This window comes from Lissotriton helveticus (genome assembly GCF_964261635.1).
Source record: "Lissotriton helveticus chromosome 1_1 unlocalized genomic scaffold, aLisHel1.1 SUPER_1_unloc_17, whole genome shotgun sequence".
Taxonomy (NCBI): domain Eukaryota; kingdom Metazoa; phylum Chordata; class Amphibia; order Caudata; family Salamandridae; genus Lissotriton; species Lissotriton helveticus.
In genome coordinates this window covers 2732264-2748038 of record NW_027611656.1, presented here as the reverse complement: position 1 = coordinate 2748038, position 15775 = coordinate 2732264, and the positions used below count along the sequence as shown (strand labels likewise).

General features: G+C 43.4%; 1 protein-coding gene across 1 annotated transcript in view; it reads right to left on the bottom strand.

Annotated features, from left to right (window-relative positions):
- Positions 1-372: 372 nt before the first annotated feature.
- The window catches only part of LOC144805644 (uncharacterized), a 147849-nt gene continuing 132446 nt past the window's right edge, over positions 373-15775 (bottom strand). Inside the window, exons 4-5 of the mRNA XM_078672161.1 lie at positions 5937-6027; positions 373-4559 (exon numbers count right to left, since the gene is read on the bottom strand). Of these exons, the coding sequence (XP_078528287.1) occupies positions 2094-3695 (1602 nt within the window). The 5' untranslated portion in view covers positions 3696-4559; positions 5937-6027 and the 3' untranslated portion in view covers positions 373-2093. The remainder of the gene's footprint in view (positions 4560-5936; positions 6028-15775) is intronic.

Here is a 15775-nt window from a genome sequence, read left to right as displayed (position 1 = left end):
ACACATTCGTATAGGTAGGGTAATCCGTCACGCCTGTTAACCGGAAAAGGTGTTGAGGGTATTATGGACAGATACGAGCGCTAATCAAGACTTTGGGCGCCATGTTGCGGGAATTCTGCTCATGCACAGAACTATGCACAGGAAACCAGGACCTCAGTGTATTGTGGTGTACCAAAAATCCACCTCAGTGCCCAGAACCTCTATCCGACTAGCAACAGTGTCTCATTCATTCTCCGTACTACAGCGAAGCTACCAATGAACAAGCGACTTTGGGACCTCTCAGGAATAGTAGGAATCAAGAACACTCTTTTTATTCTCATAAATGTCCACAACGTGAGCAATCAGAGAGATGGTATAGTTTAAAATGTTTATTTCAACTACGTGCTCTAAGATGCAGTATCTTTGCTAACATAACTAAAAAGATGCATAAAATCAATACAATCAACATTGTTACAATTCCATAAAATACAAAGGGAGAAATTATATTATAATGATAGTGGAACCAGGTCTATAGCGCCTTGTGTACCACCCTCCCCTTGCTAGGAGCTAGGTATTATAATAATAGAAGATCTCTAGGTTAAAACCGGGAACCCCATACCTCGAAAGTCAGGTGAAGTGAATCATATCCCAGATCAGCACAGCTCTTTGTCGATTGAAAGGTTTTTTCCAAGTGCTAGTCTCATGCATGCAGTGCAATATTAAAAGCACCTGAGTTTCAGAAATGAGCAGCTGTGTTTGTGTTGTGTCTAGAGCGTGGACCGATCAACCTGCATCAACGGCATACATTGTTATTTTAACCTTGAACACTTTGTGCAGACTTGAGGTCACAGTGTGAGTCTAGAGATATGAAAAACAGACCGTTCTCATGTGAAGGAAAAGCTAGCAGTTTGTCTTTATAAAAACAGAGATGTAGTGTCATGTGCAAAAGCAGCAAAATGGCGTTTTCGCAACTAACTCACTTATGCTAATATAGCCAGGTTCTGAGCTGGGATGGGGCAGTGAGCTAAATAACGGTGATGGATCAAGCCCTGATCTTTGGACTGGGTAAGAGTGGTCTGCTTAATGCAGACACTCTGTTCATCACCACCCCCTTTTCTGAATCGTAATATAGCAATGTGTGCAGGCAGAATCATATTCATCCCTACACTTGGATGTTTTTCTTTGTAACTCTTCATCGCCAAATAAAACCACCAGTGTTTCTTTTCTTTTATTCCACATTGAGCTAGTCTCCCAGTGGATTTCCTGTTATATCACGTTGTTTTTTCTATGTGTACCGAAGTGAACAATCACTGGGAACAGACACTTTCAATATTCTACAAATCTTTGGTTTTCTTCATTTCTTCTAGTTGAGTCTTCATTCATCTGGTATTTGAATAACCCACATGATTATATACTTGTTCCTGTAATTCCTTCATCTCACAATAACTGCACTGTTCTGCTCCTGTCTATGTCCTCAGATGAGTCAATATTATTGTTGATGTTCTTAAGTTCTTTTTTAATTCACTGCATCTCTAGGATTATTTCTAAGTGAGTTAAATGAAGGTGTGTTCTCGCTGAGGCTATGTAGGATCAGAAATTGACAAAAGCTCGTCACACTTTTAGTGCAATTGTAAGGTTTACCCCAGGTGTGTTTGCAATTGACAAAATCACTTCTGACATTCATTGCAGTGCCCATTTTTACTCTGTGTATGTTAGTTGATGTATCCGTAGGTTTAATAAATGACAGAAGATATTCACACATTCACTACACCTCAAAGGTTTTTTCTCTGTGTGCATTAACGCATGAATCCTTAATGCGAAAGATTTCCTAAAGGTACTTCTACACTCACTACAGTTGTACGGTATTTACAGAGTGAGTGTAAGCTGACGTCTACATAGGCTTGATAATTGACTAAATTTCTTCACATTGCACTTGAAGGCTTTTCTTCTGCGTGTGTTCGCTGATGCCTGTTTAGGATAGATAATGGACTACAGCGTTTCAAGCATTCATGGCATTTAAAAGATTTGTTTCACTGCAATGGTATGGATTTTCCCCTGTGTGTGTTCGCTGATTTGTTTGGTGTTCTGCTAACTTACTGAAACTCTTCACACATTCACTGCAATGGTATGGGTTTTCCCTCTGTGTGTATTCTCTGATGTGTGTGGAGCTGTGAAATGTGATTGAAGCTCTTTACACATTCCTTACAATGGTATGGTTTTTCCTTTGTGTGGGTTCGCTGATGAATTTGGAGTTCTTGTAACCGACAGAAGCTCTTCACACATTCACTGCAATGGTATGGTTTTCCCCCTGTGTGTATTCTCTGATGTGTGTGGAGCTGTGAAATTTGATTGAAGCTCTTCACACATTCCTTACAATGGTATGGTTTTTTACCTGTGTGTATTCTATGATGTCTATGGAGGCTTGATAATTGACTGAAGCTCTTCACACATTCCTTGCAATGGTATGGTTTTTCGCCTGTGTGTGTTCGCTGATGTGTTTGGAGTTTTGCTAAAGTACTGAAACTCTTCACACATTCACTGCAATGGTATGGTTTTTCCCCTGTGTGTATTCTCTGATGTGTGTGGAGCTGTGAAATTTGTTTGAAGCTCTTTACACATTCCTTGCAATGGTATGGTTTTTCCCCTGTGTGTATTCTCTGATGTGTGTGGAGCTGTGAAATTTGTTTGAAGCTCTTTACACATTCCTTGCAATGGTATGGTTTTTCCCCTGTGTGTATTCTCTGATGTGTGTGGAGCTGTGAAATTTGATTGAAACTCTTCACACATTCACTGCAATGGTAAGGTTTTTCTCCTGTGTGTGTTCGCTGATGTGTTTGGAGTTTTGCTAACGTACTGAAACTCTTCACACATTCACTGCAATGGTATGGTTTTTCCCCTGTGTGTATTCTCTGATGTGTGTAGAGGTTTGAAATTTGATTGAAGCTCTTTACACATTGTTTGCAATGGTATGGTTTTTCCCCTGTGTGTGTTCGCTGATGTTTTTGGAGTTCCTGTAACCGACAGAAGCTCTTCACACATTCACTGCAATGGTATGGTTTTTCCCCTGTGTGTATTTTCTGATGTGTTTGGAGATAAGCTAACCGACTGAAACTCTTCACACATTCACTGCAATGGTATGGTTTTTCCCCTGTGTGTATTTTCTGATGTGTGTAGAGGTTTGAAATTTGACCGAAGCTCTTTACACATTCATTGCAATGGTATGGTTTTTCCCCTGTGTGTATTCTCTGATGTGTGTGGAGCTCTGAAATTTGTTTGAAGCTCTTTACACATTCCTTGCAATGGTATGGTTTTTCCCCTGTGTGGGTTCGCTGATGTTTTTGGAGATCTTGTAACCGACAAAAGCTCTTCACACATTCACTGCAATGGTATGGTTTTCCCCCTGTGTGTATTCTCTGATGTGTGTGGAGGTTTGAAATGTGATTGAAGCTCTTCCCACATTCCTTGCAATGGTATGGTTTTTCCCCTGTGTGTATTCTCTGATGTGTTTGGAGGAGTGATAACCGACTGAAGCTCTTTACACATTCATTGCAATGGTATGGTTTTTCCCCTGTTTGTATTCGTTGATGCTCTTTTATGGTTTCTAATTTGCTAAAGTTCTTGACATATTCAGTGGAATCGCACGACTTTTCTCCTGACCGTGTTTCCTGAAGGGTCAGCATAGTTAATAAACCACTTGCGTTAATTTCACAATCCATGTATATGTGTGATATTTTGGACACTTGATTTCCAATTTAACAATAAAATACCAGGCTCACTAAATACCTGACACATTCATAATATCAGTAAGGCTTCCTTGTGGGTGATTGCATCTTTAGATTGGATAATGGCTTTGCATGCTTGCGGGTAAAGCTTAATCTTCCTTCCGGTAGGTGCTAATTGGGACAATACTCTGTACTTCAGAGAACAGATCTTCGCTTTCCTTTAGCCTTCAGTTGTTAGGCTCTACTTCGTTGTGCTTTTCCCTGGTTCCTGTGGCTTGGCTAGAAAGTGTTTGCAATACACCTAGAGCACTGAATGCTGGTCTGTTGCCAGTTTAGATAGCGAAGCACTGCTCTAGCCATATCATGATGATGAAGCGACTTGTAATGTGTACAGCTACTCCAATGAGTGTCCGGGGCAAAGCACAGGTCAGAAAAGAAAGCAAATCTGTTTGTTTCAAACATGGACAAAAAGCAAAGTTTTCAACCTTTTTTAAACATTTTCATGTTACTAATAGCTCAAAGCTGAAGCTATGGATCCCAAATAGACACGAGACCTTCCTCCAACTCTCATACAGGCCTCATGATCAAAGCTGGTGTTGCACACTTGTTTATACAGCAGGTGGTTTGTCAGTTTTGTTGCCTTAATTTTGTAGAGGTCGTTTCTTTATCTTGGGGTGTCGAGGTGCAGAGCTCAGACTCGGACACTCACTGAATTGCCTTTGACTGCGTCTTCCTGGATCTGTCATCTGCCTCTGATTGCACTGATGTTTTTGGAGCTCCTTTTTTTTGATAATTTTTGCAGGTTTGATGTGTTATCTTTATTATTCATAATCAATCCGTGCATTTAAGGCTTATTTTCTGTTGGGTGTAAAGAAATGCAATATTACTAAATGCAAATGTAATACAATGTGAATACACAATATTTAACCAGCTGTAGAAGACATCTCTTCTCTACAATATTTGAAATTTAGTAAGGAACATTTTACCATACATGGATATTTCATTAAAACTGCGGTTGAACATGTCACATTGTATTTACTTCTGAAAAGGCAGTGATTTACCATTATTCACAGAGTAACTTACTAAAGAAAGGGCAGCCACAGAGCACTCGTGCTACAGGTAGAGTTTTAGGTAGATACTCATGGACAAGATTTCATTTAAACAGAGCAGATTGTGGAAAAAGAGAGGAATCAGGAAACGCTGCCTTTAATTCAGTTTCAGGAAGTATCTACCAAAGGTAGCTCTTCTGGAAGTGTATAACAAAGGTAACTCTTCAGGAAGTGTATAACAAAGGTAACTCTTTAGGAAGTGTATAACAAAGGTAACTCTTCAGGAAGTGTATAACAAAGGTAACTCTTTAGGAAGTGTATGACAAAGGTAACTCTTCAGGAAGTGTATAACAAAGGTAACTCTTCAGGAAGTATACATGACAAAGGTAGCTCTTTAGGAAGTATATATGACAAAGGTAACTCCAGACACCTTTTTCCACAATGCTTTCCTGTTCACACTGGATCAGTTCAAATGCCAACTCCCGCCGTTACCATGCAGCTCATTAAGGGCCTTACTACGAGTGCGACGGCCCTCATGATCGCCGTACTCACGGTGGCGATCCAACTGCCACCATCCTAGCGGTCTGACTACTGTATTATGAGTGTGGTGGTGGGACCGCCCTGAGACCGCCACCCCGCAAGGATCAAGGATCCCGCTGTGGAGGCGGTCTGCAAACACCCTGAATATGTTGGCAGTGCCAATGCCGACATAGCCGAGCATATTACGGTCTGCATATTCACCGCCCTTTTCATGGCCGGGACCCCACCATGAAAAGGATAAAGGACATGCAGGTAAGGGGGCCCTCACAGGGCCCCGGCCGATTCTGCTTCTGGGGTTGCATGCGGGGGGCACATGTTGCGCCACCCCATGGAATTGCACCCTTGTTCCTGCACAGAGTGGCATGCATGACATGGTGCAGGAACGTGCTGCAGGCAGTCTTAAGGTGGTGGTATGCTGTTAAGGCTCTCTAATGAGCCTAATACAGCCGCCGTGAGACCGCTGCTGCACCGCCCACCCACCCTGGATTTAGGTCATATTCCGGCGGCGGGCTCACAATGGGCTTGGCAGTCTGCCTGGTACCTTCGCAGTGGTAGTACGATTGGAAGACCGCCACACTCGTAATAAAGCCCTAAGTCACCTTCAACACATTTTCACATAGTTCAAGCATTTCTAGATCATTCTAACCTGGAAGACTGGAGCATTATCCTGAGTTGAGGTGGATTTTCTATCAGCGTAATATATATCCATCTACCGTGAACTATTGACTGATTCTGCCCTGAAAGACAACTTAAAAAGTGAGTCTTTAGTTCTTCCTAAAGTAGGTAAAGTTAAGATCCAGTTGTATTTCAATCAGCAGCTCCTTCCAGGGTTTTCTGTGAAACAGAATGAGGGGTTAATTCCAATGGCCCGTCTTTATATTGCGCACACAGATATGGCAAACAAACATTAAATCATGTAAATTAATATTCAACGATATCAGTCATTTATTCCTTATAGAGAATCCATCACAACCAATAATTTAACTGAAATATAACCCAATCCAACAGATGTGTGCATATAAATAATTGTTTTTCTTTTTCAGCATTTACAAGATATTTGACTTATTGTGATCTTTCTGAAGGCCACAATGCTACTTTGTGACTCAACAGGGCTTTGGTAGAGCAGGAGGAGGTGTCTGTTGTCCACAGGTGAAGTCACAATTCCCCCCTTCCCATCTTTCTTTTATCCAGGTTTACCTCATTCCATGTCCTTCAGCGCCCTACTCCCCTCGGTCTGTGTACTCACTCTACAGGGTTCATTAGTAGCTGTGGCAGGGGGACACAATTGAAGCGTGCACACAGCAGATGCAGATAATGGCCTGATAGTCAAGAGGCCATGGTTGTCAGTACACTGATCACAAGCTTAATTTCAGAAGCTCGCCTGGGAGGTACTAACTGAGGAGGTGCCCAGGAAGGGGCCTATTAGCTATAAACAGAGATAGTGCACAGGTGGGTGCTGGTGAGGTATAAACAGATGAGGTGCACATATAGGTACCTATGAGGTACAAACAGAGCAGGTGCACAGGTAGGTGCTTATGAGGTATAAACAGAGGAAGTAAAGAGGTAGGTGCTTCAGTGCCTCTGGGACTATATCTGCTCCTAGGCCCTCTTCCTATAATGCTGGTTTTCGCTCCTTCTACAACACTTGGTGCAGACATGGGGCCTGATTCTTAGTTTATCGGACAGGTTATTGCTTCAAACATGACAGATCCCGTCCGCTTTATTACAATTGCCACAGAATATAATGCACTTTTAATAGGGTGGACGGGACACCTTCCACATTTATGACAGAATAAACCATCCGCCTAAATATAAATCGGGCCCTAGGGGGACATTGTGTCCAGTGTCTTTTCAGTGTTGGAAAGCATCCATTGCATTAACGGCACAGTATTATCTCACTACTGCTGTGGCTTGCAGTCATAAGGCCATTATGAACGGACTAAGTTGTGTGCCAGAATGCCTGTGAATAGTTAAGCAAGAATGTTTAGGAGTGAGATGGGCCTTTATGATGAGCAGGACTAGGGGGTTTACCAGGGCCTGTGAATAACCATCATTACTGTTTCTCTCTTGGTGTCAGTGGGCTTGTCTGTGTCCCCAGATGAGTTGTTTGCAGCTTATCTTATTTATGCACAAAGAGTTGGAGTTTTTAGGACTAAGCAGCTCTTTCAACAATGTTTAAAAACAAAACTAGTCAGGTGATCGCTGCCAGGTGTACATGTTTTGCATTTGTAGAATCACACACTAGTAAATGCAGCGCACGCATGCTTCACCTTGTCAGTTTGTGAATGAACCCTAACTTGTGAGTACGTGAGCATTCACAGACCCCAATCTGACTCTTTCTGACACGTAGGTTTCACTTCAATAAAATGCGGGAGTAACTCTCCTTCCAGTGAAGGAAGAGAAATGGATCACCCTCTAAACGTGGTGGCGAGTAGTTCTATACGGTTCATAGCACCATTTATCCGGGCACAACTGGGGAAATGGTACAATGCGCTGGGGAAATGGCATGTGATGACAATCTAAGATGACATTCCTACACATGCTTTTACACTTTTTTTGGGATGTCTGTGTCCCATTTATCAAGGTCCAGGGTTTAGTTTCAAGTCAAGAGATAGTGCAGGATTAGACTAATTATAATGTCATAGATACCAACAAATGCCTTTACCACGGATGCCTTGACCACGCAAATCTTTACCATGCATATGCCTTGACCACGCATAATGAACAATATACAAAAATGGCCCTGCCGGTAAAGGGTGGGTGCCCTTGAGCCCACCCAGGGAACCCACATCATCATTGTTGAGGGCCAGGGGGGGTCCCAAAGTCCCTGTGACGCCAGCGGGAGCCAGGATTGTTCCTAACCGTAGAGAGCAGCTTAAAATCCTGCGCTCTAGGGGCAGGAGCAATTTTTTCATATGTTTCTCTGCCCGCTTCATAAGCTGTGCATTGTGGGAAGTGTAAGTGATAGTCAGCCCTGGTAACTATAAAAACAGCACTTTTTGAGCGCACGGCTACACTGCTGAGTTTCTATGGTTTCGTGTGTAAAATCTAACCTAAGTAAACGTCTCTGTAACCTTTGTTTTTTCCGAGAATTTCTAAGGTTTTGATGCTATTTCCTACCTATAACGTCCCTGTAACCTTTGTTTGGTTCAGTGAAAATATCTCTCTCTTTTTCTCTCTCTTTTTCTCTCTCTCTTTCTATATATATATATATTCACTGAAAAAACCCATAGGTTATAGACCATATATAGTTAGGAATTAGCATTTACAAAACCTTGAAAATTCACTGAAAAAACCATAGGTTATAGACCATATATAGTTAGGAATTAGCATTTACAAAAACTTGAAAATTGACTGAAAAAACCATAGGTTATAGACCATATATCGTTAGGAATTAGCATTTAAAAAACCTTATTTTACTCACACAAAACCATTGAAATTCCATATATAGTTAGTTGCACTAACTATATATCGCGCACCCGCAATCCACTGCTGATGATGTCACATATTACATCATTCATGACATGGTCAGTGACATCACTGATGACATCACTGATGACATCTCAAATGACATCACTGATGACATCACTGATAACAACATCCAGTGATTTTTTGTTTCTGTAGAGTTTAAATATGTCTTACATATTGAAGAATGAGTGGATGTATAAGTGTCTGGACGAAGGATTTAGTAGGTGCATGACTGACTGTATGAGTGAGTGATTAAATGTGTCTCACTGAGTGCATGGGTTAGTGACTAAACTGTCTTAATTTGTGCATCATTATGTCTGTTGTTCTGTAAACTGCTGCATGTGTTGATCAGTAGCTATATGAGTAACTATATGGGTTATTGATTGATTGCCCAAGTATTTGTATGGGAGACTGAGTGTGTGTGTGGCTGGCTGGGAGGTGTGTGACTCTGTGCAGATCAATGTGTACTTGTATCAATGATTGTATAAGAAGGTAAGTATGTGTTAGTATATGTTTGAAAATGTAAGGTGCTCTATGTTTAACTGTATAGACAAGAAAATGGAAGTGTCATTGATTCTTTACAGGACTGACTAGGTGTGTGAGTAACTCCATGGATGAGTGGCAGACTGTGAGTGTCTGTATAGGTGTATGAGTGCATATGATAGTGTTGTAAAGATGAGTGATTGTACGTATGAATGATTGTATGGGTGAATGAGTGAAGGTGTGTGTAGACGTAGGAATCAGTGAGTGCGTATGTAGTAACTAGTATTGGTGTGTCAATGGTTTCAAAAATTATACTCTGTATTTAACACTGGGTGAAACAGAGGTTATATTAAAATGTGAGGAGATGCATTGTATTGTCACATGAATGGTATCATCAGTGATGTGGTCATTGGTGTCAAATGAGATGTCTTCAGTGATGTCATCAGTGATGTCATTTGAGATGTCATCAGTGATGTCATCAGTGATGTCACTGACCATGTCATGAATGATGTAATATGTGACATCATCAGCAGTGGATTGCGGGTGCGCGATATATAGTTAGTGCAACTAACTATATATGGAATTTCAATGGTTTTGTGTGAGTAAAATAAGGTTTTTTAAATGCTAATTCCTAACGATATATGGTCTATAACCTATGGTTTTTTCAGTGAATTTTCAAGGTTTTGTAAATGCTAATTCCTAACTATATATGGTCTATAACCTATGGTTTTTTCAGTGAATTTTCAAGGTTTTGTAAATGCTAATTCCTAACTATATATGGTCTATAACCTATGGTTTTTTCAGTGAATTTCAATGGTTTTTTAATAGCAAATATCATAAGCTGTCGAATGTCAAGTACGTGGTAAGTAAAAACATTTTCGTGTTTATGCACACTGATCTGCTTTGAATGCTGCCCCCCCCCCTCATTTCTATTAGGAGTACTCTCTCTTTGCAGATAGTGAAAGGTAGTTAACGCAGGCCTTTGCCCCCGTTGTAATCCGTCGTGCCTGCTTCTCTCTCCATTTGATTGATTGTTATCCAAGCATTTACTGTTTTAGAATTGGTTCTCTTTGGTTCATTCTCTATTTACAAACAAGCACAGAGTCGCAATACTCTGTTTAGTCTTTGCAGATAGCGAAAAATCATGTAAAAAAACAAAAGGAATCGAGCAAAATCAGTAGGCCACTAATGGGATCTCTTTTTGACCTCGCTAAAATAGAAACATTAGGAACAACCTGTTGAAAATAGCAATGTGTATGTACATAAGCGGCGTTCATTTGTGTTCACAGTACCCCTTGTTGATTGTTTGAATCGAGCATTGAATTGTTCGAAGTTGGTTCTCTTAAGGATCTTCTCTGCCTGCAAACGAGGAAGAATAGGAATATTCTCTCTCCCTTTGCAGATAGTGAAGGGTAGGTAACGCAAGCCTTTAACACGTCGTACCTATTTCGTTCCTCATTGATTGATTGATTGTCCGAACATTGACTGTTTGGGAATTAGTTCTTTTTGGAGGTATTCCCTGTTTGCAAATAAACGTAGGAAAATCTTTGCAAGTAGTGAAAGGGTACGTAATGCGGACCTTTCTCCCCCGTTGTAATCTGTCATGCCTATCTACTCCCCACTGATTGATGCACCTGTTTCACCCGGACCATTTACTAGAGATAGGTCATCTGGCCCGACAAGAGAGCACCCCTAGTGAAAAGGACATATGCAATAATAACGAAGTGATCACTGTATCCTGTTAACAGAAACTTTAGCATGAAACAGCCTGGAAAGAAAAGAATAGGAAAACGAAAATCAGTAGGCCACTGATGAACTTTTTATTAAATAACAAACAAAGAAACGATAACAATACGTAATGATAAAACCTATTATTGTCCTAGAAACAAGAAACGTTAGAAGTAAGCCCGTAATAAGAAACCTGAAAACATCGCCCCTCACTGCCCCAAAATGTGTCTGTCCCACCGCCTGCCACGGCCAAATAACGGCAAACTGGGAAAGATAGAAGTCAGCAGACATCCGCCCCATTCTAGAAACTTCCAAAGGGCAACAGGTTTTCGGCTACGCCCAGCCGGAAGCAACACATATAAGGCGGGTCCTGCTGCCACGCCTCGGCCAGGAGATCATCACGTAGGGTGTAGCCGGAGGAGAGGCCGAGGCCAGCGGGACCCGGCCAGGGGGATTGACAACACTGGAGAGTTTTAGGGGGGGGAATGTCCGTGTCCTCGACCCTCCCCTCTCTCTCCCAGTCCGGCCGCGGTGGCCCTTGAGAGTTGCAGGTTGTCCCTCCACACTCTCTCCCGGTCCGGCCACCAACGGCCGGGGGCTGGGGCCGACGGGATCCGGCTGCAGCCGATGAGCCAAGGAGCCCGTTCATGGGGCCAGAGCAAAGGGCGTCCGGCCGCCATCCACCGGAGGTCCGGCCCAAAGACGGACGGGACATTTCTTCTTTCTTGAATAATTGCTGCAACAACCCTGGGGGGGGGGATGTCTTGCACATGCCTCCGACCCCCCCCCCTCTCGTCCTCATCGCCTGGTCCGGCCATAACAAATCTCAAGCGAGACGCCGTGGGGTGCACTGGGAGGGAGAGACGGTGCGAACAGGCCTCTCCCGCCTCCCCAGGTGGAGGCTTCCCACCTGCACCCTCAGCGCTCCAGGCGCCCGGAAAAGGGTTCTTCCACTGTGGCGATGCTGCAACGTCTCGCCCGGCAGGGTGGAGCCCGTCCGCTCATTTGACCCCGCGATCGCCAGTAGCTACCGAACTCTCAAAATGGCGATCGACCTGGCAAGAGCGGGCCCAGCATAAAGAAATGGCCCGGTCACTGGTTGACTCCACCACCGTAGTCCTCCACGACCTTGAAGATTCTAGAGGAGCCGCGGGAGTCCCCGACCCCCGCAGACACCCCCGATGGGGAATGACTGCCATGATCGCCCGTGGAGTGACGAAACTGTAGCCGCGGGACGTCGGCGCTCCCATGCTGGCGCCAGCCTCAGTTTGAATGACTAGAATCCTGCAGACCTCAGTTCCGGTGAAAGCACAGTGTGACCCGGTAGGAAAAATTGTTGCACCCCCTCCCCTTTAGGTCTCGCCTGTCGATGCGCATGCGCATCGAGCTTGCGAGACTATGGGGGCTTATCCACTCTTTATCCAACTTGCAAGGAATCGTGGCGATTCCTTGCAGTGCACGAGAAATTGAAGCTCAATGCGCATGCGCAATGAGCTTCAAAGCGCGTGCACAAGCCCCCAGCCGCCTGCATTGCCTGCTCTCTCTGTCACAGCCTCCCCCAGCTCCGCCTCCTCACTTTTTGATTGCACGGCCGTTAGGCCGTGCCTCCCCTACTCTACTCCCCCCTCCTTCTCCACTCCCCCTCACGAGTGTCACGACGCACCTCCGGATCCGCCCCCTCCCCATTTTCTCTGCCTGCCATGTCGCGTCGCATTTCCTCCTACTCTCCTCCCCCCTCCCCTTATCTGGCCTTCCCTCCGTCTGTTCCCTCTCCCCGCTCCGCCCCCTCCCCTGCCCGCAGTCTGTTCGAGACTGACATCGGCGGATGTTGCCGAATCTACCAGGCGAGTGCAGACACTAGTATACGACACTCTGGGCATTCTTCTAAAGTGTTGTGTAAGTATGTCCCGATACTATTTAATACAGTAAGGGACATAACATGATTGAACTTTTTAGCCATACACACGACCTTTCTTTGAGCTGTTGTTTCTAATAAACTGGCACTAACGGTGGCTCTACGTTTAAAGATATCTAGATGCACTGCTGGCGCAGATACTAACACGCGCTTTAGAGGGGTTTTCTTTAATTGGGTTAGTCACCCATTGTTACTGCTATGAACCCGCATTTCTCCTCCCCCCTCCCCCCAGCCGCCTGCCTTGCCTACTCTCCCGCCCCCTCACTTCTTGATTGCACGGCCGCTAGGCCGTGCCTCCCCTACTCTCCTCCTCCTACTCTCCTCCCCCCTCCCCTTATCTGGCCTTCCCTCCGTCTGTTCCCTCTCCCCGCTCCGCCCCCTCCCCTGCCCGCAGTCTGTTCGAGACTGACATCGGCGGATGTTGCCGAATCTACCAGGCGAGTGCAGACACTAGTATACGACACTCTGGGCATTCTTCTAAAGTGTTGTGTAAGTATGTCCCGATACTATTTAATACAGTAAGGGACATAACATGATTGAACTTTTTAGCCATACACACGACCTTTCTTTGAGCTGTTGTTTCTAATAAACTGGCACTAACGGTGGCTCTACGTTTAAAGATATCTAGATGCACTGCTGGCGCAGATACTAACACGCGCTATAGAGGGGTTTTCTTTAATTGGGTTAGTCACCCATTGTTACTTTTAGAAATGTTTATGGCTTTATGGCTTTTATTTGTAGTATTATACGCTATATGTTTTGTATGTTATACAGCTTTTAGAAATGTTTATGGCTTTTTTTTTTGTAATTCTTTAGCATTGGCTACAGGAAACAAAAATGCTAAAGATTTACAAAAAAAAACCATAAACAATTCTAAAAGCACTAACTCTAATGCTGCGAGACCTATTGCATTTCCAATGCTTGTTTTGACTGATGGTTCAAACCACCGATTCTTTCCTTTGCCCTTTTAACGGAACTTTGGACTGCCTCCCCCCGCCCCCGCGGCGCCCCACGCCGTTATTTGCTGGGCGGCAACTTACTAGACATCACCTTCGTGACATCCAGATTTCAGCGCGTTCTGCTGCCTTGGAACTATTCGCACAACAGACCGCTACTGACAACCCACCCCCAGGCAACATCTTCTGAATTTTCATAATTTGAAAGAACTAGTAACATGTCCTCATCAGGAATTTCCTCTTCAATCATCTCATCAGGAATTTCCTCATGAAAAGTCTGCAATGATGATTCTTGTAACTCTATGGGTCTCCAAACATTCGATAAATTCGCCATCAAGACATTGATCAAAAAATCATTCAATTCATCTCCTCCTTGTGAGAATATTTCATTATTGGTGCTGCCAATTTCAATAAATGTAGTGGATAATTCAAAAGAAATTGCCACGGTCTCTTCGTTGTTTAAATGTTTTTACTGTTTTTGTTTTGTTGTATATATTTATAAGTTATTAAAGTTTTATATTCCTACTACTTTGTTGGAGTGCTATATATTTTTAATGTGACACATAATTGTAAAAACTTTGATGTACAAAGAGTCATCCCTGGAATCTTCCGCTTCAGGCTCGGTCCCCTCCCCAATCACAATACAGGATGGTTTTCAGATAGTATGAACACGTGTGGTGTGACGGATCTCATCGGGTGTGGGCCTTGATCTACTATAACTCCTTTGAAGAGGGGTGATTCTTTACAGCTGGGGCCATAAACTACATCTGCAGGGCTAGCTGATAGCCTAGGACCGGCCTGGACAATCGGACCCAGAAGAAGAGGAGTGTCAGAGGGTGCGGTAGTGAATAGGGCGAAAGGGAGGTGTCGGGCGGGCACAGAGTGTGATTCTCAGGGAAGAGCAGCGCAGATGGGGGGAGGTTTATTGCCCATGCATAAGACAGAGAGCGGGGGTGAGCAGTGCCTGGGGAAGATGCTTGCGAGGGTGGGGAGCCATGCTACGAATCGACAGCGTGCAGAGAGTGGGTCTGGTCAAGGCATCTAAAATGGCTGCCGTGCACAACAAAAGTGTGGCATTTCAAAAAAGGCAAGATGGCGCAGACAATGTTTTTCAACACTTCCTCATTTCCTTCGAATCGAACGTTAACAGACGTTGGTGCATATTGCCAAAGTTAAGCGATATTTATCGCTAACGATGCTTAGCAACGAATTTTTTTACCGCTAAGCATCGTCAGAAATTATTGAAGATAAACCTTGCTATTATCAAGGTTTATCGCAAATGCGATAAAAAACGGCCGCAATGCATGAATATCGCTAAAAAGTCAGCGATATTCATGCATTACCGAGCTAATGCTCTTAGCCATGTTATCCACCTCCCATTGGATAACATGGCTAAGAACTGCTCAGGGCAGGTGTTAGTTTTTGGAGATATTCGCGCTTAGCGCGAATATCTCCAAAAGTTGGTAATAGGAGATAGATATCTTGCATGTTGTAATGCAAGTTATTGTGGTATATGGAACTCATACCATAATCTCTCAGGAAAGCAGAAACTGATCCTTTTGGGACCGCCTGAGAAGGCCTAGGGGGTGAGGGGTACTCTACTTTGCCCCCTTTTCACGTTCCGAACTATTTTATTTTACTCTCTTCTGTAATTACACAAAATGGCAGCGATAAGATGCATCAGAGACAGACAGTGAGAGAAAGGAGGCCGGAGATGAAGAAGAGATGTCAAATACACATTGGAGATAATATAGTGGAAGAAGGGAAGTAAATATGAGTAAACTTACCATGTAACATAAAAATGTTCCACTCTATACTATAAGTCTCATTTTATACTACAATCACTTCGCTACAACCTCATAAATTAAAAATGAATAATGTCTAAAACAATTTTTGTATTTCTAAATATAAATTTATTCTTCTGAATTTTCAAAA